Below are 19,842 nucleotides of genomic sequence, written 5' to 3'. Positions count from 1 at the left end.
TTCATAATGAAAAGTAACACTTCCTTTTATGCTGAAGATTCAGTCTCTAACATTTTTAACTGGCCAGAGATAGATTTCCATCAGAAGTCTTTCTGAGCCACTGAAGATTATATTGAGCTTAATATATCTAGGCAACTAGTGCAACTTCTGACCAACCATACATCAGCTTCATTGAACACAACTAGACCATAGAATACTTGCTTTGAATCCTGATGTCTCACACTGTGCAATTTTAAGGAAGATACTGTAGAGCAGCGGTTCTTAACCTGTGGGTCGTGACCCCTTTTGGGGTCGAATGATCATTTCACAGAGGTCGCCAAAGTCCTGGAGTTTTTCCTCATAGAATCCTTATGAAACGCAGTCTGGCATATTTTTTTTGTTTTTTTCCCCTTTTTTCATGAGCCCTCTTATTCTATTGGCTTTTGAAAGATTCTATTGGCTTTCGAACACCAATAGAATAGACTCTCTTGAATAGAGTCTAATTCTATTGGCTTTCAAAAGCCAATCGGAATTGTCCAGGCTGTCTCTGCCCTGCTGAGCCCGCCAAAAGTCCCAGTCAGCAAACATTGCTGCAAGTTGTCTGCAGCTAAGGCGAGCTTTCTGGAAGTTTCCACCCCTCCCTGCTGAGCAACTACTAAATGTAAGTAAAAGAGGGCCAGGGGTGAGAGGACCGCCCAGGAGCGCCTGGGCCTGCCTACCACTGCACCGAATGGGCGGTGGCCATGGTGAGGCTAGCTGGGCAGCGGCGGGCGCTAGGAGGGTACCTGGCATGCACGAGGCCCGGCGGGTGGCTTACCTCCCTTGGGCCAGGCCTGCTGGTGGCCCGGCCCATGGTCGGCCTGCGCCGTCGCTGCCACTTGCCATGGCCGCCCAGGGGCGCCTGGGCCTGCCTGCCACTGCACTGAATGGGCGGTGGCCAAGGTGAGGCTAGCGGGGCAGTGGCGGGCGCTGGGAGGGTAGCTGGCGTGCGTGGGACCCGGTGGGTGGCTGACCTTCCTTGGGCCGGGCCAGCTGATGACCTAGCTGGTGCTGGACCTGCACCGCCGCCGCCTCATTCTGTGCCTACATGGCCGCCCTGGAGCACCTGGCCCGCAATGCCTTCTGCCTGCCATCTGCACCCTCCCGCCGCCCCGCACTGACATCTGGCTCGGCGACTGCAAGCTCTGCGCCATTGGTTTGTGTGGGTGGCGCTGTGGGAGACGCGGGGCCTTCTGCTGCCTTCTGCCCCTCCCATGCTTGGCCTTCTCGGGACCTCCGCCCATTTTCCGATGCCCGGAGCAGGAGAGGAAGTGCTGCTTTCCAGGCATGGGAAGGGACTTCCCCCTCCCAGGCTCCCATCCACTGGGTTAGGGGCACTCCTCTCCACTGGGACTGGGGTTGTGCAAATCGCAGCGTGCCTCCTTTCCCACTGCCCAGCCTGGCCCGGCTCGCCCTCCTGCGGTAGGCAGAGCTCAGCAAAATTTGGCCCTGGAAAGGCCTGGCCAGCCAGGAAAGTTGAGCAGCCCCGGTGAGGGAGCCGTTCCTGTCCCGTGGCCGGCTGGCCAGGAATCTTGAGAGGGAGAGGAAAGAGAGAAAAAGAGGGAGAGAGGAAAGCATAATTACTATGCTTTAATTATGTTCAGTTTTTAACAATGAAAATACATCCTGCATATCAGATATTTACATTACGATTCATAACAGTAGCAAAATTACAGTTATGAAATAGCAATGAAAATAATTTTATGGTTGAGGGTCACCACAACATGAGGAACTGTATTAAGAGGTCGCGACATTAGAAAGATTGAGAACCACTGCTGTAGAGAATGACCCAGATTGCTCAGTCATGTTATTTTGTGAAAGATTAATCTTGAACCTGTAAAAGAGAAAAGACATGTGAAAATACAAATCAGTCTCCTATAGAAGATGACAGAATGGGCTTGTAATATGCCGGCTTGATGCAGATCTGTAAACTGATTCTTTTATTCTATATATCATTGCCAAGCACACTTGCCCTTATCTTCTTTCCTCTTTTCCCATGTATTAACACTCACTGTATCATTACTGCTAGCCTGGCAATTCCTTTATAGCTTTTGAAGTTTTTATACTTTATTTTCTTAATAATTGAGAACTGAAGCATTCTTCATTCAGTTGAAAACCATCTGGGTAATTAATTTAAAACAAGCTTGAGGTGGGAATGTCACACAACATTAATGAAAGGAATAGTGGGCAGTACTAAGGCAAGAAAAACATACTTTTCCTAAAGAACAGAGAACATGTACTATTAGGAAACATTATCTAGCCATATCATAGTGCAGGACATATGAAGATATGTATTATTGGTATGCTTTAAACTTCCTTGTAAGAGTAAATATACATTATGGAATAGCAGTGGAATTCTAGAGCTGACATGTTCCTATGGTACCACTCCTTTTGTGTCAATTTTTAAAAAGCAAAATAATGGATTGATCTTATAAAAACTAAACTAGAGAAGGAGAGAGAAATTGGAATAGGATCTTAGTTATAAAATGAGACAAATACTCCTGATTGATTTTATTTATATTTCTTCCACCTCTGATTCAGATCCGGGATTTACCAGGCCATTATTATGAGACCCTTAAGTTCCTAGTGGAACACCTCAAGACAATTGCAGATCATTCTGAGAAGAATAAGGTAATGTTTGCTCACTACACCTGCCTTCCCTTCCCTGTCCAGTGACTTGTCTATAGTACAAATATTCAACTGTTTCATGGAAAGACGGATTAAGGGGTTACATGATCTAGGAAATGGAATTTTTAGTTTGATTGTGGGATGCAACTCTTCAAATACCACTAAGATTTTACCTGGGAACTTTCAAAATACTGTTTACCAATCTGATTCTCTTCCAATGTGTTAAAGCTCTAATGATTTCCAATCACTGGAATAAATGCTGGGGATGATAGACATAACAACCTAATATGTCTGGAGTTTACCAATGAAGAAAGCTGTGCTAGTTCTGTATCCTGTATTCCTGCAATGTATTCCCAGGCAAAAGAAAGGCTATGGAATTTGTGGATTATGGTTAGGAAAAGCTTTCCGTAATGAATTGTCAAGGATTACCTCTTGAATATCCATTAGAATGGAAACCTGTTCCCAAGAATTTAACACTGAAAGGATTTTGCTTTAGTAGCAAGAATGAACAATTCTGCCTCAAAAGGAAATGTTCGTCCTTCTCTTCCTTCCTTGATTGCTATCTTAATTCAAGTGTAGCACGAATGGACAATTGTGGCCCAAGAAGAAATTTATTTCCTTCCTTCCTTCCTTCCTTCCTTCCTTCCTTCCTTCCTTCCTTCCTTCCTTCCTTCCTCCCTCCCTCCCTCCCTCCCTCCCTCCCTCCCTCCCTTCTCCTTTCCTTCCTTCCTTCCTTCCTTTCCCCATCTTAACTTCCTTCCTTTCCCCATCTTAATTAACGTTCAGAATAATATAATTCCAAAGAGACTTTTAAAAAGAGAGATTTAACATCAATGCCTAGCATATAAATCAATGACCAATAACTGAATTCCTTATATAATTTAAGTCAATTTTTTCTTTAAAGTCTTCCTTTTTGTATTTCCTTGAATATGTACTTCTAGCTAAGAAGCACAAGAATCTTTTACCCACTTATTATTTTTGTGAATGGATTACCAATTGATTTTATAATCTCTAGATTGAACCAGTATTCACATTATATAATATTTTTGCTGTTTATTTCAGCAAAGAAATAAGTTCTTAAACTTATAGTTAATTTTTGCTTTGTTCAAGAGTTGAGGATAAACTCATTCAATCTTATCATTTGAAAGGTCTCTAATAGCTTTGAATGGTTAATAGGCAATTCCTGAAAGTGATTAGATTTGCAAATTTATTGTCCTTGCTGCCATTGCAAGAAATATCGCTAATCCCTTGGAAGTCCCCGGAATTTACCTTTTTCTTTACCCAGCAACAGATTTTAGGAATGATCTAAGCAAAGTTTGAACCTTGTTGACATGGGTTTAAATAAAATCTTCCCCTATTGTACTTTGATGAACTCCCATATGGTATTTTAGGATTGGTTTCTTGAATAATTCTGTTTGTAGACAATTTCTAGACTCCCAGTTTGCTCTCTTCCTTATTGAACTCCACACAGAGATATCTGTAGTGAAAAGGTTGTATAAATAATAGACTTTCTAATTCCTCCATTGTATTAGGAGAATATGAAATGAGTGTGCTAATTTCAACATTTCTTCTTGCTATATGAACCCTACTCTGCTTGTTTGTGTGCTATGGAATTTAGAAATCTGACTTCCCTGAGTCTAAATTGCCATATTTGAAGCAATTCTTTGGATGGGATGCATGAAAAAATCATAGGGCTTTCTTAGAGCTCAAAGCAGAGAGGCTAATGTGACATGAATGCATAGATAATATGTATAACTTCACTCCAGCCTTTCTGACAACTGCTCATCTTATAGAAACAAAATTGCAATGGATTGTATTGCAGATGGAGCCGCGAAATCTTGCCTTGGTATTTGGTCCCACCCTAGTTCGAACGTCGGAGGATAACATGACTGACATGGTGACACATATGCCTGATCGCTATAAAATTGTGGAGACCCTCATACAACACGTAAGCAGCAAGGAGGGTTTAGAACTAGGATCTAAATAATGGACAATTTAGAGGGGTCTGATTCTCTGTTTCTATATATATATATGTAATTATGCATATGAGTTATTTTCAAAATTATCTTCAGAAATCGCTTGGTGTCCTTATCAAATGTATTATCAAATGAATCCCAAATATTTGTTTCGAAGGTTCTCAATTTGGGGAAAATTGCTTTATAGAAGGAATAGGGAATGTGTTATTTGCTAGATATTACTGAATGACAAGTATCAGCAGCCGTATTTGTAATTCAGGAGGATCTGGACAGCCACAATTTCCCCATTACTGTTTTAAATAAATTAAGGGCAATAATAATACTAAAGAGTCAAAGGAAAACAAAATAGTAAGACCCTTTATTAGAATATTAATTCTGCTAATTAGTAGCACCCAGTTCTTTATTTAACAATCTGCAAACCTTTCACCTTGAATTGTAGTGTTCAGTTATATGATTGATTGCAAATAGGTCAAAGGATTTTTGTTTTTAGTTAATAATTTTAAAAAACCTTTCTATTGTTTTAGAGTTGTAAAGATATATTTCAGTAACCCCCAGTGATCTTTAGGGCAGAAGATGAGAATTTATTTACTATGCCTATGTCAGAGCATTCACAGTCTTATTGCGTGAGATAACCAAGGAATAAACGCAGTAAACAGTGGTCTATATTAATTGGTGGTTTATCTTACACTATCCACAATATCATACACCAGGAACAATATACATACACATGCTAATACAGCAGGATCCAACACACCACAGTTACAGCAGGAAACGAAAGAGAGAGAACACATCAGCGGAGCCTTCCCTTTATACAAAGGCTCTTAAAGAGACACAGACCCTGCTGAATCATTCCCATCATTACATCTTACATTACATAAGCTGATTAGCTAAACAGTTGTTAACCCAAATGCTGTTATATACCCTTGATGCTTGCCTGCATTTAAAGACTTAGTCAACATATCGGCTATATTGTTGTGAGTGGAACAATGCTGTAACTTTATCAGTTTATCTTTTGCAGCCTCCCTGACGTTACAATATTTTATGTCTACATGTTTGCTTCTGCTTCTGATACATTCTCCTGTTGCTGTCTTTATACATGCAATATTGTCCTCAAATATTGGCATAGCTTCTTTCACATCAATATGTACATCTTTAGTAATTTGACATACCAGGTTAATTCAGAATATGCTTCAGACAATGCTATAAATTCAGCTATAGCAGTTGACAGTGCTACTGAAGGTTGTTTTCTGGATTTCCATCCAATTACTGTGCCAGCAAACAAAATCAGAAACCTTATGTTTGACTTTCTGTCATGCATATCATTTGCCCAGTCACTGTCTACATAGCATTGTAATGATAGGGTATAAGATGGCCTTATCCTTAGTCCTAGGTCCATTGTGCCTTTTAAATATCTGAATATTCTTTTTATTCCTAACCATTGTTGTTGTCTGGGTGCTGAATTGTGCCGACTCAAAACGCTAAACGCACTGGCTATATTTGATCTTGACCATTGGGATAAATATAATAAGCAACCTATAGCTGATTGGTACACTTCTTGGTCACATTCTGTGTCATCTGCTATATCATTCTGAAAGTTTGGTGTCAAAGGAGTTGATACACTGTTACAGCCTAGTATATCATACTTTTCTAATAGCTGTTTTATTTTCCTTGTTTGGCTTATCACATATCCTCCCTGTTTTGGTTTTCTTATCTCCACACCTAGATAATTCTTTATTTCCCCTAGGCCTAGGCTTTTTAATTGAAACTTCCTTTCAGGTTGTTTGACAAAGGAGTCAACCTGGGAGCGATTCTTAGTAATAAAACACAAGTCATCAGCATAAGCTAACAGGAAACACTCTGCATCCTTATACTGTGCAGTGTACAAACATGGATCTTCCTTGCTGCTTCTAAAATCTAACTCTTTGAGAGCAGCATCTAAACACTGATTCCAGTTTCTTGCTAACTGTTTTAACCAATATATGGCTTTATTCAATTTATATACATATCCAGGGTGCTTAGTTTCATAACCTGGAGTTTGTGCTATATATATGTTTTCTTCTAATTCAGCGTTTAAATATGCAGTGGTAATATCGAAATGATATATGGTATAATTGCGTGCAGCTGCTAAAGCCAATGCTAGTCTTATAGTCTCACCTGTTACTGTTGGTGCAAACACTTCATCATAATGAATGTTTTTTCTCTGTGTAAATCCTTTTGCAACTAATTGTGTCTTATATTGCAGTTCATTATTGTGTAAAACCTTCTTTTTATATACCCATTTGCAATCCACAGCCTTTGTTCCTTCTGGTAATCTCATAAGGGTAAACACTTGATACACATTCATAGATTCCATTTCTCTGTCCATAGCCTCCTTCCATTTATCTTGTTCTAATTTAGGCAATAATAACATATCTTGGTAATTACAGGGTTCATATGCTTTAACCCCACTTGCTGAGAACCGATCAGGAGGTATACGTTCAGACCTCCTCGGTATCATCTGTTCCTGTGTTTTTGTTACTTCTCTCTTTACCTCGGGTTTATCCTCTTCTATTCCTACTATTTCTGACCTGCTATTCTGTTCTTCCTTCATTGGGCTTTGTGTAGTCTCTCCTTCCTGAGAACTAGCACTACGTGTTGGTATGGACACCTCGGTGTTAGCATGCACCCTGTCCCAATTGTTTTGTTCTACAAAACTAGCAGACCTTGAAATCACAGCCTTCTTTATTCCATCTGTGAATCTATAACCTCTGGAACCTGGCTCATATCCAACAAACCTAAGTTTCCTGGACTTTTTCTGTCCTTCTTGTGCTTTTGGGAATATGCATCCAGGCATAATTGCCAAATGTCCTTAGGTGAGCCAATGAAGGTTTCCTTCCATACAACAGGCAATATGGAGTTTCATTGATAGCAACACTCCATATCCTGTTTACTAGATAGTTGGCTGTTTTCATGGCTTCCCCCAGTATGTTTTACTCATTCCTGCATCTGCCAGCAGTGAATCTTTCATGGTTTGCAATACACCATTCCTCCATTCAGCCACACCATTTTCTGCTGGCGAATATGGATTTGTACATCTATGCTTTATGCCTAGGTTCCTCAACTACTTTTGGAAATTGTCAGACATGAACTCTGTTTCCCTTATCTATTTGCAGCTGGCATACTTTATGGCCATATCTTCACTCTACAAAGTTCACTCATTGCCTAAATGTTGTAGGACTTCTGTTTTGCTTTTTAATAAATAGAAAAACCCATATCTGGTTTAGTCATCTACTAAGACTAGTACGTACCTAGCTCCACCTAGAGAGTGTGCCATAGGACCAATTAAATCAGTGTGCACTGTTATGGAAAAAACCCAATGAAAAGAATACAAGACAGCAACACAAAACAATAATTCTTACTTTAAGATTCAGAGGTTTATTTTGCTAATAATTTGGAATATAGCAAGCATAATAACACAACATCACCTACATTAATAACCCATTGCAATGAGGTCCATGGTTCAATACTTTGTCCATGAGGCCTGATTTAGTTCACCAGGGCTTAAATCTTGCATAAAAGAACAATAGTCAATATTTTCGTTTTCCACAGTCCCCACTTCTTGTCCATAAGGACAACACAAAACAGAAGCAAAAAGATAAGATTAGAGGTATTCTGGGGTAAAAAGTCTACAATAGTTTTATAGGGGCATGTAAAGAAAGTATTTTATTGGGAAACACATACAACCTCAGTAGGTTTAATTAAAGAATACAAATGCCAATAAACTATAGTCCATACAGCAGGCACGAGGCATTTTTCTGATGCAGATCATTTCCTTCATGCGCCTCTGGGCTTCTATGGTGTTCTAAAAGGTGGTCAAGGCAGGGAGAACACAGACAACTGAAGAACTTTACATCCTCCTCAAAGGGAGGTGTATCAGAGTTCACTTCTTGGTGGTGCTGTCTGGGCTGAGATTGTATGCTGGTGGGGAGCAGAGGTTACTAGCACTTGCTCTCCTGTCAGGCAAAGCTTCAATCTTTGCCTAGGTGTAGCCATGTGATTGGGGCTGGATGTCTTCCTCATCTGGGGCTGGTGCTTTCTTGCAATGCAAAACATGCATCCAGGAAGCCAGCTTTTGACACTTTACAGCAGTGTTGGTGGTCAATAGAATCTGGAACGGTCCCTTTCAACAAAGAGCTAAACATTATTATTATTATTTTTTGCTGAAATACTTTAGTCAGAACTTGATCACCAATCTTCAAGGCATAACAAAGATGTAGTGGTTCCTTGGGTGGAGCAGTTGTCAGGGAAGCTGAAATATCTCAAACAAAATCTTAATAGGTGGGAAAAGGGAAAGGAGAAGAAGGTAGAAGGAGAGGAAGGGGAGGATATTGTGACAGGAGCAAAGTTGCTTGCCACTGGCATGACTTGCACTGATCTCCTGTGAAAGCAATGATGAAAACTTAGCATTAGTCCAACATTGCATCCTTTGACATGTGGATGTCTTATAGAGAAGCTGACAGTCTCATAAACCTCACAGACACACACAAAATAAACTCAGAATAACAGATTTTTTCTCCTCACTTTACAAGTTTATTTCCCCTTTTTCTACGTTTTTCCTCTGCCATACGTGAACCATGACCCAGTTTTTGGTAGCAAAGCATAAGCATTCTAACTTCATTTTTGTACTTCCTCTACTTACAGTTTTGGCTGATATTCAACTGCTAGCTGCCTACCTGATATTAAAGCAGCTTGAAATTTTCCATTTAGCACATATTAAGCTGTTACTTTAAAAACATAAAAATCCCATATTCTATTAAGTGTGCTTCCTTAAAAATCATACTTTAGTTTGCAATGTAATAATTTTAGCACACTGATGTTCAATTTCCCAACTCGTACTGCAATGTTCAAAGAGCACATTTCTCCCCTTTATTTAGGAAAGCAGTTTAATGTTTTAACCAAGCAAAAATTAAATTGAACAGAAACTGCACCCTCTTTTCCTTCTTGCCTCTCCTTCACTCTTTCAAGGCAGAAAGTCCCCAAGTGAAAAGAAAGAAATAGCAACTAGCAAAGGAAATGGAAATGTTATAAAAATGTTTAAAAGATTACACAGAAATTTCAAATGAATGGAGGCAGTGTCTGAGTCAGTGTGTTTTGCTTCTAAAGCTTCTGAGACATGTATGTAGGGCTGAAAGGCATAAAAACAGGGTCCTCTTTTCCTTATTCCTTTCATGAGTTCCTCTCCCACAGAATTTTTCCACAAAACCTTTTTCATTTCTTTTTCTCTTATCCTTGCAAACACATATTACTGCCTTCCCACTTACTTCAAAACAATCTACAACTTACTGTTTTCTTTCATAGCCTGGGGGTTATATAACATTTACCCCAAAAACTGGGGAACTGGGGGATGCATAAAAAATAAAATTGAAAAAAAAGGCAAAATATAAAAAGACAACACTTGTGAATACATGAATGAGCAAGGAATAATGACCTGCTCAATCAGGCTAACATGCTTGTGGTTACATTTTTATTTTTTCTCTCAACTGTGCATTCATCTATCAATTCAATCACTTTATCCATTATACGTCTCTCCACACGCACTCTAATCATGGCTGAGGGCAGGATCTCATGTTTGTTCCTTTGTTCCTCTCTCTATTCTTTTACTCCCCCCCCCCAAATCTCTATTTGTTCTCTCCTCTAAGACAGTCTGGGAACCCAACCATCCAGGGGCAATAGAAGAGAGTTGAATTCTGCCAACACAGGCAGTTCTTATGTATGGAAGAGGTCCATCCCCTCTTTGTCAGTAAAACTGACAGCAGCAATAGAGAAATAATATGCTACCTCAGCAAAAAAAAAGCCAACCCTTATCTATGGGAAAGGTAGGAGGCACAAAAATTGAAGCCAATCAATAAGGAAACATATCCCAGCTGGGAACATATCCCAGCAAACAAGCTGATCCTTTATCTACGGGGAAGGTAACACCAATGTTAGTTACTAACAAACAACACTGTCCCATCAAAGAAGCTGGCCCTTATCTATGAAAAAGACAGTGTTCACCATTAACTAAAGGGTGGACACAATTACAGAAACACAAAAAATGCATAAAAGAATGTACACGTACAATAGAAAAAAAAAACTTTAAGCAACAGTGGGTGTCGCTATGCCCAAAAACTTAAAAAATCAGGAAGCAAACAAGTTTAATACAGGAAAAAATTCAATGATAGGTGCAAGATAAGGAAAGAAACCACAAATCACCGGAATACAATGCTAAAAAAACAGTTGCATAACTTCCACAAATACCCATAATAATGCACCAAACTAAAACTTTTATTCAAATGCCCATAATAACTCTGTCTTAATTCTAGTCTTGAATAAAATAAAACAACTACCAAATTTAACAAACAATTAAAACACTATCTCTTTTTTCATACACACACAAAAAAGTCCAATGCACAATATCAGCTGGGGTGAAAATAAAAACAACATATCTTCATCTTCACACAACTTAAACTTTGAAATGGCAATTTCAGAGCTCAATCTGCAAATCACCAGCAACGGAAAAATGACATAACCATATTTCCTGCTAAACGTTGTTGATGAGGGAGCAAAAAAAACCCTCATAAATGAGGCTGCAAGAGATAACACATGAGAGCATGCGCAACCTCTAAACAATAGAAGGGATTGATCAAATCCCAGGACAGTCAACCCTTCACTGGGTCCAGTCACGAGACCAGCTCTGACTGTTTGCCAGTGAAGTATGACACCTTTATACAATCAGTCTGTCCCCAAAGCAAGTCTGGTTGTGACCCTTCCCTTGCTGCCGGATTAGGAGGACAGGCTTAACTAACTAACTAAATCACAACAATTTCTCTATCTATCTACCCTAAGGTCCCAAGGAAAGGGGCCTTTTTCTTACCTCTGATCCAAAGTAGATTGTAAGTGCTCAGAGAGAGTGAGCTGGTTACCTGTAGCCCAAAACCAGGAAGCGGTCAGAAATCTTCCAGCAACCGTCTCTTCATGGCCAATGCATCAAAAATGTTGTGGAAAAAAACCCAATGAAAAGAACACAAGACAGCAACACAAAACAATAATTCTTACTTTAAGATTCAGAGGTTTATTTTGCTAATAATTTGGAACATAGCAAGTATAATAATACCACATCACTTACATTAATAACCCATTGCAATCAGGTCCACTGGTATAGGAAATTCCAAAGGACAGCTATAGGCCAATGGCAAATCAATCAGGTCCAGACCCAACTCTTTATACCCTTTCTTGTTCTAAGACTGTAGTCAGATGACCCGCTGACTTTTGCTGACTTCTTAACTGACCTCCTGCTGACCTTCTGCTGAACATAATTTTCCACATATACCCGTGTACATTGGAACCCACATCCATCAGCTACTTTCAGTTCCCTATTTCTTACTGTTCCAGATTTTATATTCTAAATATATTTGAAACAAGCAAACTTAGCAAAATCATATTAAGTAAAATACGATTGCAAACTGCAAAATTAAGCATAGCACAGACTTTGGTTCAATACTTTGTCCATGAGGCCTCATTCAGTTCACCTGGGCCTAAACCTTGCATAAAAGAACAATAGCCAATATTTTCGTTTTCCACAGCACTAATTGTAAAAGCCCTGAGCTTTTCTTACTTATAGGATACACTCTGGACTTCTTACAAATAGTGCAATCTAAATATGTGTTGTGTTGCTTAATGTGTAGTCCTTCCGCTAGGTCTGGCATCCTTTGCAACACTCTAAAATTTGCATGACTTAACCTCCTGTGTAATAAATGTATGCAGTTATCATGCGTGGGAGTGTTTGTAAGTGTTCGTGCACAACCATCCTGCTTCTTTCCTAACACGTATAAGTTATCCAGCTTAACACCTTGTGCACAAATCCTCCCACCTTTCCTGATGGTGTATTGACCCTTTGCAAACAGTACTTCATATCCCATATTATCCAAGCTCAAAATAGTGAGTAAATTATGGTCTATATATTATATTATCCAATGTTTATCCAATATCAGGTACATAAACTTTACCTTCCCCTCTAACAGCAGACTGTTGTCCATTTGCCAAGCTAACAAATGTTTGTTTAGCTGGTCTTAGGTTTGAAAACATTTGTGGGTCATTTGCAATATGCTGACTCGCCCCACTGTCCAACAGCCAAGTGTTTTTTTTTAATTAATGTTGCTGCCAGGGAAAATGTCGGTTATATACTCTATGATCTTGTTTCGCTGCTCTTCTGTTTCTCCTCTCAGGGCAGCGTCTCTGTTGATGCTCTGTAGAACCACACGTGAAGCAGTGTTTCACCATGAGCTGTTCTACTGGCAACTTGCAGTTTTAGGCCTGGTCTGTGGGTTGTCCCCCCTCTCTGCTGCCTTTCCAGTCATTTCTGTTCCTCCTCCAACAACTGGCCAGTCAAATAACCCATGGTTACATCCCTCTCTTGCATGGACTCTAATATATTAGAGGATATCTCATGAAGTATCCAATGAACTGAGCACTACGTACACCTTGTGTGCCTCAGTAAAAGTTATTCCTCTTTCTTCTAACTCTATGGATGTCTTTCTCATAGACTGCAAATGAGTAGACATAGGCCTTATATAGCTTTCTTGTCAGCATTACTTTGCTGCTCACAGTCTCTCTCTCACATACACATGAGCAAAGCTTCCCAGCACTCTTTAGCAGACTGGAGACCCCTCACGTGTATCAGCTGGCCAACGCTTTCTCATTCTTTCTCTGGTCCCAATCATCCAGGGCTGCAGGTAGATCAGTAACTATCATCGACAACTCCTCCCTTCGCAGGTCTCCATTTTCAGTTACCAGGAGAGATAGTTTGTCTCATTCAGAAGAGATCCTATGAAACCTCCTCCCATTACGTTGACAGAGTCCATGTTGCCTGCTAACACACAGACCACAACAAACCACAAGCCTTAACTTCTCTGGCTCTGGGTCAAGCTCTCACTGGGTTTCTCCTCTCTCTGGGCCCATAACCTTTCAAAACATGCACAGTCTTATTGCACGAGATAACCCAGGAGTAAACACAGTAAACAGTGGTCTGTATTAAATAGTGGTTTATCTTACACTATCTACAATATCATACACCAGGAACAATATACATACATGTGCTAATACAGCAGAATCCAACATACCACAGTTACAGCAGGAAATGGAAAAAAAAGAACACATCAGCAGAGCCTTCCCTTTACACAAAGGCTCTTAAAGAGACAGGCCCTGGTGAATCATTCCCATCATTACATCTTACATCTTACATTACATAAGCTAATTAGCTGTTAAATCATTACCTTGACAGCCTATATGATCATGCTCTTCATAAAGAGTGTATGGTATTTATTTATTTCTGTAGAAATATTTTTATTTCTACAGAAGATTATATTAGGGTACATCATTCTTTTCTGTCACTTCTTTTTATCCTTACATCAATCCTGTTTAATATATTAGATTGAGAAAAAAATGTTTGGTTCCAAATCTCTCAGTTAACTTCATGGCTAAATGGAGATTTCAACTTGGATTTTCTTGGTTCAAGCCCAGCTTCCATTTATAGCTGGAAAGAGCTAATTGTGCTCTAGTTTGATATCTCCTCTTTCTTTAGGGATGCTCAAATTCTTTCCAAAGAGTTGGTAACTCTCATTCAGATATTCAGGGAATGGACCTGTAAATAGTTTATCCATTTTAAAATGTTTAACTTAATTTCATTAAGCAGTGAACTTGTGCCAACATGGCAGGTGCTATTTGGATTGTCTAGTGTGCCATATTAGCATAAACATATGACCAGCTCTAAATAAACACAAGCAAAAGACTAGAGAAAATGTCAAGTACTTATGTCAAAAAGATTGGGGTATTTTTAAGACATATCAACTGACTGTAAGACTCATTTCTAATTTAGGGCAGGAATCATGTATGACTTCACACAATGATTCAGAGCGTATAAATTTTATTGAATTAGCTCTTGACTATTAAGACGATAGTGGAATGAAGCACTGCACAAATCTTGCAGCAGACTGAAGAGTTTATTTAAATCTGAAACTAAACCTAACTTCCTTTTTCCGGGGATTAAATCTTTGGGGGGGGGGGTAAATAAGTATCAATGTTGAATATAAAAGAGTACCTACTAGCAAATATTTGTGGAATCACAAATATATTCCACCCCAAACCCTGAAAGCCATTTTGCAGAGAAAACATTTCTAGCTTCTGAGGATTTTATCTTAAAAATATTATAGTAGACAGGTAGCCCTCTTAAAGAGTTAGCATTTGATAGCTAATTCTGGGTTCAATTAATAAGCTACCGTGTTTTCCTGAAAATAAGACCTGGTCTTATTTTTATTTTATTTTTTTTGCCTCCAAAAGAGGCACCAGGTCTTTTCCAGGATCTCACTTTGCGGCAGTGTCACCGATAGCCCCACCCAACTGGCCGACTTCTCCTGTGGCTGCTTTCCGTGCTCATGTGCGACACCCTCCCGGCCTGCATTCTGCCATCAGAGACCTTCTGGAAAGGCCTCTGCAGCTGAGAATCAAGCTATAGATTCAATTTGTAGCTCAGTCTCGGCTGCAAAGGCCTTCTGGCCATTCTCAGCTGCAGACACATTTCCTGAGGGCTTCTGATGGCGAAATGGAGGCAGGAGGTGATGCGCGTGAATGGTGGCGAATGGCTGCAGAAGAAGTGGGCTGGTGAGGCAGAGCAGGAGTCAATTCATGAGAGACCTGGCTGCAATGGTAAACAGGTGGAGGGTTCATGGAGCAGCTCTAATTCCCACCTCCATTCTAGCTTGATTCTTAGGCATGTACCTTGCCCCCAAACTGGGGCTTATTTTTGAAATAGGGCTTATATTAGGCCCTCCCCCCAAGACCAAGCTAGGGCTTATTTTCGGGGTAGGTTTTACTTTTGGGGAAATACAGTATATGTCCCTCATGAAAAAGTTAAAAACTAGAAAAAAATCTGGTTCACAGCTCAACGTTTGTAATCACCCTGCTGTGATTTCCTTTAAAAACTTTAACACTGTGTTCTCTATATACGGTATACATTTGATTTTATTTGGTTCTCTTTTTTTTCCCCACAGTCAGACTGGTTTTTCAGTGATAAGGAAGAAAAAGGTGAAAAGGTAAGTAGCTAAGAAGGAAGCAGTGCTCAGTTTATAGCTGAATGCTGATTTCTCAGGACGTAGAGAAATGCCAAAAAAGAAATGTTTCTTATTCGTGACATATAGGTACTTTCTTTTGAACTCTGTGTGTTGTTGAGAATCTGTTAATAAAGGAAGACAAAGATTGTAACTACTTTTACAGAGGAAGCAGTCCTTAAGGACAATTATGTCTCTCAAATTGTCTTTTTTCTCTAACTCTCTGCAAACACTTGGACTGACACAGATACACATATATGTATCTGTGTATTATGTCTTCAAGTCAAACTATCTTTGCAGGATGCTGTCTACATCCTTATGTACCTGCAGAGGAGCCATCCTCTAATGTTTATCTATCTTTTACATTGCCTTAGTCATATATTATCATTTCAGAAGTTATTTGTGCTGCTAAATTGTCCCTTGGGCTACTTCTGAATACAGATTTAGCATTCTTCTGAAGGATGCTAAACATATCTCCAAAAACACAACCTAACTGATTATATTCCTTCTTTGCTCCATCAACCTGTCAATTGGGCTATTTTGGTTTATGAGTTTATCATTATTAGATCTTTATCTCATTCTTTTTTAAAAAAAAAAAAAGGTCAGCTCAGGACAACTAATATACCTCTGTCTCCAATTTTCCCTCCAACAACAGCCCAGTGAGGTGCTAAGACAGAGCAACTGGTCAAAGTTATCCAGCCAGCCTGAATTACTTTCATGCCTAAGCGAGGTCCAGCACTTACAGTCTCCTAGTTTCTAGGCCAGCACCTTCACCAGTACAACTAACTGGCTCTCAGTTCAGCAGTTTTTTGGAAGATTGTTAGATCTGTTTCAGAAAAGTCTTGAGAAATAGATCACCAGCATGCTAGAAATGTTTCATAGAGCATTAGATGACATTATTTCAGCTGCACCTTGTGGTCCTCAACTATGCTTATCGTGCCTCAGTGGTCAATTTTACCACAGCTCCCATGTATTAATATTTGTTTATGTTAATGCTGGCAGCAAGTGGCCATACCTGACAGGACCCCGAAAAAGCCCATGGAATATAAAAGGACATGTATGTGTTACTATGGCCCTCATGCCAAACTAATTGAAACAGTAAAGAAATTGTCCACACAAACCCCCTTTATATTGGAAGAAGTTTAAACCTATAATTTGCTCAATATTCACAGGATGAAGAATACAGAATTTGTCCCTCTTTTCCATTTTAAATCAACATATAGTTTAAATCTCTTTTTCTTCTAAGTATATGTGTATCCATTTCACAGACCCCTATAGATGAACAAGAGGCCCAATCAATGCCAAATATTGAGTACCTTCTGCCCAACATTGGAAGAACAGCAGCATCAGGGGATGCTTCAGGTAAGCAAACTGAGAGCTTTGATTGGGTGAGATCTCCTGGACATGAAAATCCCCCAGGACAAGATTTCCCATAGATGTTCTACTCTTATTCTCCTTTTTAATCAAATATGCAGGTCCAACAATTCCCCATGAATATATCTTTACTGCACAGATGTTATATTAATTCAGTGTTTCTTAAGCTTGGCAACTTTAAGATGTATGGATTGCAATTCTCAGAATTTTCCAGCCAGCTGTGGATTAATCTGAGCCAAATGTATAAAAAAGAGATAGTCTGGCAGTATCTGAAACATTGGACTGGAGAGAGTTTCATGAAGGCAACAACTAGGAGTGCCTCCTTTCCATGCTTCTTCTGGTGCTTTGCCAGTTGCATTGTTAGCAGCAAAAGGCATGTTGTGATCTCCCCAGATCTTCTACTTTAATAATGTGATCCTTAGAATTTAGGCATACATGGCCGTTTCATTCCAGTTTATAGCTGTGCCAGTGGTGAAGTAGCATTTGCATTACTAGAAGAAAACCAACATTTAGAGTTAGATCTCTTGTATTCCATCTATAGTTGCTAATGCTGATGAGCATATTTCTGATTAAGAGTGTGATGTTTTTGTGCTCTACTAGTTATAGCTGCCTTTAACTTTTCTGCTGTCTTTCTTCTCTTTTCTCTCTTTATCTTGTGTCTCCTCCTCCTCCTTCCAACTCCAGCGGATCTGCCGGAGCTCTAGAGCTGGTACAGTGTGGTTGTGCTCTGATGTTCATGCACTAATTCCATTGGGTGATTATGAGAGACGGGGAAAGGCATAACTTTAGATTTTAGCTCCTTATTGGATTTTTTATGTTGACTTGAAAGAACACCAGTGGCATTTGCCAAAGTGTAAAGACTAGGGTATGGTTTTGCCTTCCAATTATTTTCCTTCCTGTTTAAAATCAGGGAGCTTCTTAAAGTCAACCAGTAGAAATTTCCATTTCAAGCAGCTGGATAGGAAAGTGTGATAATGGAGATCTCAATCAATTTTAAACAAATGTTTATGACTATTTCTAAGTATTTTTTTTTTGTTGTTGGGGGAGCAGGCCATGTAACTCCTTGATCTACTGAATTTGCCACTATACATTTTTTTTTACCATTTGTAATCCTTTATTTTCCCACTATTTTTAAAATCTTTTTTTTAAATCACTGTACATAGGTTGGGAAGAATAAAAAAGTTAATTCTTTTCTTTGGCAGCTTTAGTAACATATAACCCATATGCCTAGTGCCTTAGCATTGGTATATTATTGTGTCACAGAGTACTTTTACATTTTTATTAGATAATTTTCTTATTTTCAGTTTATATTTTCTCTTTTTTTCCTTTTATTATATTATAAATAACTTGAGTAGTAAAGCATTAAAATATATATGTTATTTTTAAAAAACAAGAACTAAATGTGATTATATTAAATATATTTACAGTTACATTTTGAAGCTGCAATATAATACTCACTAACCAGGAATAAACTGTCACTTAGGTTTATTACTTAATCAGTAGATATTAAATTATAAGAAAAACTGAGCACTGTAAAGTAAAATAATCACAATCATAAATTTTAAAAGTTTTCAGTAAAGTTTGTTTGGATAAATCCTTATTATCGGCAAAAGGACATTCTTCACCCAGCCTTCTTGTCTGACTAATTTAATTTTCAAACTGAGATTTCAGTTTTGAGTTTGATGTACAGTTTGATGAAGAGTCCTATGTGGCATTAAAGCCTGTAGTATATTTTGCCACCCACAAATATCAAAACTCAAGTAAAGCTTTTATCTAAAAGTGTGATGCCATTTCCTTCAGAGACAGTACTTCTTTAAGCTCTGGGTGTTGAGTCAGTGTGATTGTTTTGCCTTTTCTCTCTCTTGTGATTGCCAGCCACTAATTCCACCTGAATGTTGCGGTCAAACCTGCAATAGAGTAGGCCTTGTGGGGACATCCATTAATTTGTCCATTGGTTTCATTGTTGCTGACATTGCTGTGGCAAATATATGTTTGTACTTGTGTGGGGGAGGCTTGTTCAGAAAAGTTTATTCAAACCACCTGCTTGATGATGTGCTTATTTTATGAGAAGACCATGGTTAATTCTTATACATTTCTTGTGGTTCCTTCAATTGGGACAGGAACCACTATTGTTGCCTAAAAGCCCTTTTTCAAATTGATTTTTGAAAGAACCGTAAGGGAAAGGTAATTTAGTGACTAATGTCACTGAAAGGGCCAGAACAGAATTTTAAAATTCTTTTTCATTTATAGGGAGGGTGGTTTGATTTTTTTTTTTAAAGCTCATTGGAGCTTAACATACCTGTCTTATTTTTTGATTTGTGAAAACCATGAGAAATTGTGCCAGTGATACTCAGCAGCTCACTATCATGATATGGTGGTTTGAAGGCTGCAAAGAATAGGGTGATTGCAAGGCTGTTTATTTCTGACAAGGGCTAAATGTCACTTTAGTTTGACAGCTTCTTCTCCCCATCCTCCCCACACCTTGCATTTGTCCCTTAATTGCTTTCTTTGGTTGTCTGGCTTGGCTGTTGACAGTGGTTAAAATGAACAGCATAGGAGACTACCTGGTATGACTATGTTGGCATTGGGCAGTTGCTACTCTGTTCCCAATTCCCAGTGTCTATTAATAATTATCTTTAGGAGGGCTCCCTGAAGCAACTTAACTTGCCAGAGGAAGTAGTTTCTTCAAATTCTCTCTCCTATCTGCATATGGTTGTATGAAATGC

The 19,842-nt window shown here is 39.0% G+C and overlaps 1 protein-coding gene across 7 annotated transcripts in view; it reads left to right on the top strand.

The window, feature by feature from the left end:
- The window catches only part of ARHGAP23 (Rho GTPase activating protein 23), a 236,373-nt gene that overhangs the window by 203,536 nt on the left and 12,995 nt on the right, over positions 1–19,842 (top strand). For 6 of the 7 annotated variants that reach the window (XM_039333128.1, XM_039333127.1, XM_039333126.1 and 3 more), the window contains 4 exons: positions 2,560–2,649; positions 4,469–4,594; positions 15,686–15,727; positions 17,011–17,104. In XM_039333128.1, coding sequence (XP_039189062.1) covers positions 2,560–2,649; positions 4,469–4,594; positions 15,686–15,727; positions 17,011–17,104 — 352 coding nt within the window. Of the gene's footprint in view, positions 1–2,559; positions 2,650–4,468; positions 4,595–15,685; positions 15,728–17,010; positions 17,105–17,800; positions 17,826–19,842 lie in introns of all 7 variants that reach the window. The other variant, XM_039333130.1, reaches the window with a different exon arrangement.

This window comes from Crotalus tigris, unplaced genomic scaffold, assembly GCF_016545835.1.
Source record: "Crotalus tigris isolate CLP2741 ecotype Arizona unplaced genomic scaffold, ASM1654583v1 scf7180000024472.5447098, whole genome shotgun sequence".
Classification (NCBI taxonomy): domain Eukaryota; kingdom Metazoa; phylum Chordata; class Lepidosauria; order Squamata; family Viperidae; genus Crotalus; species Crotalus tigris.
Note: the sequence above shows the minus strand (reverse complement) of the source record. Positions and strands in the feature narration are given on the sequence as shown.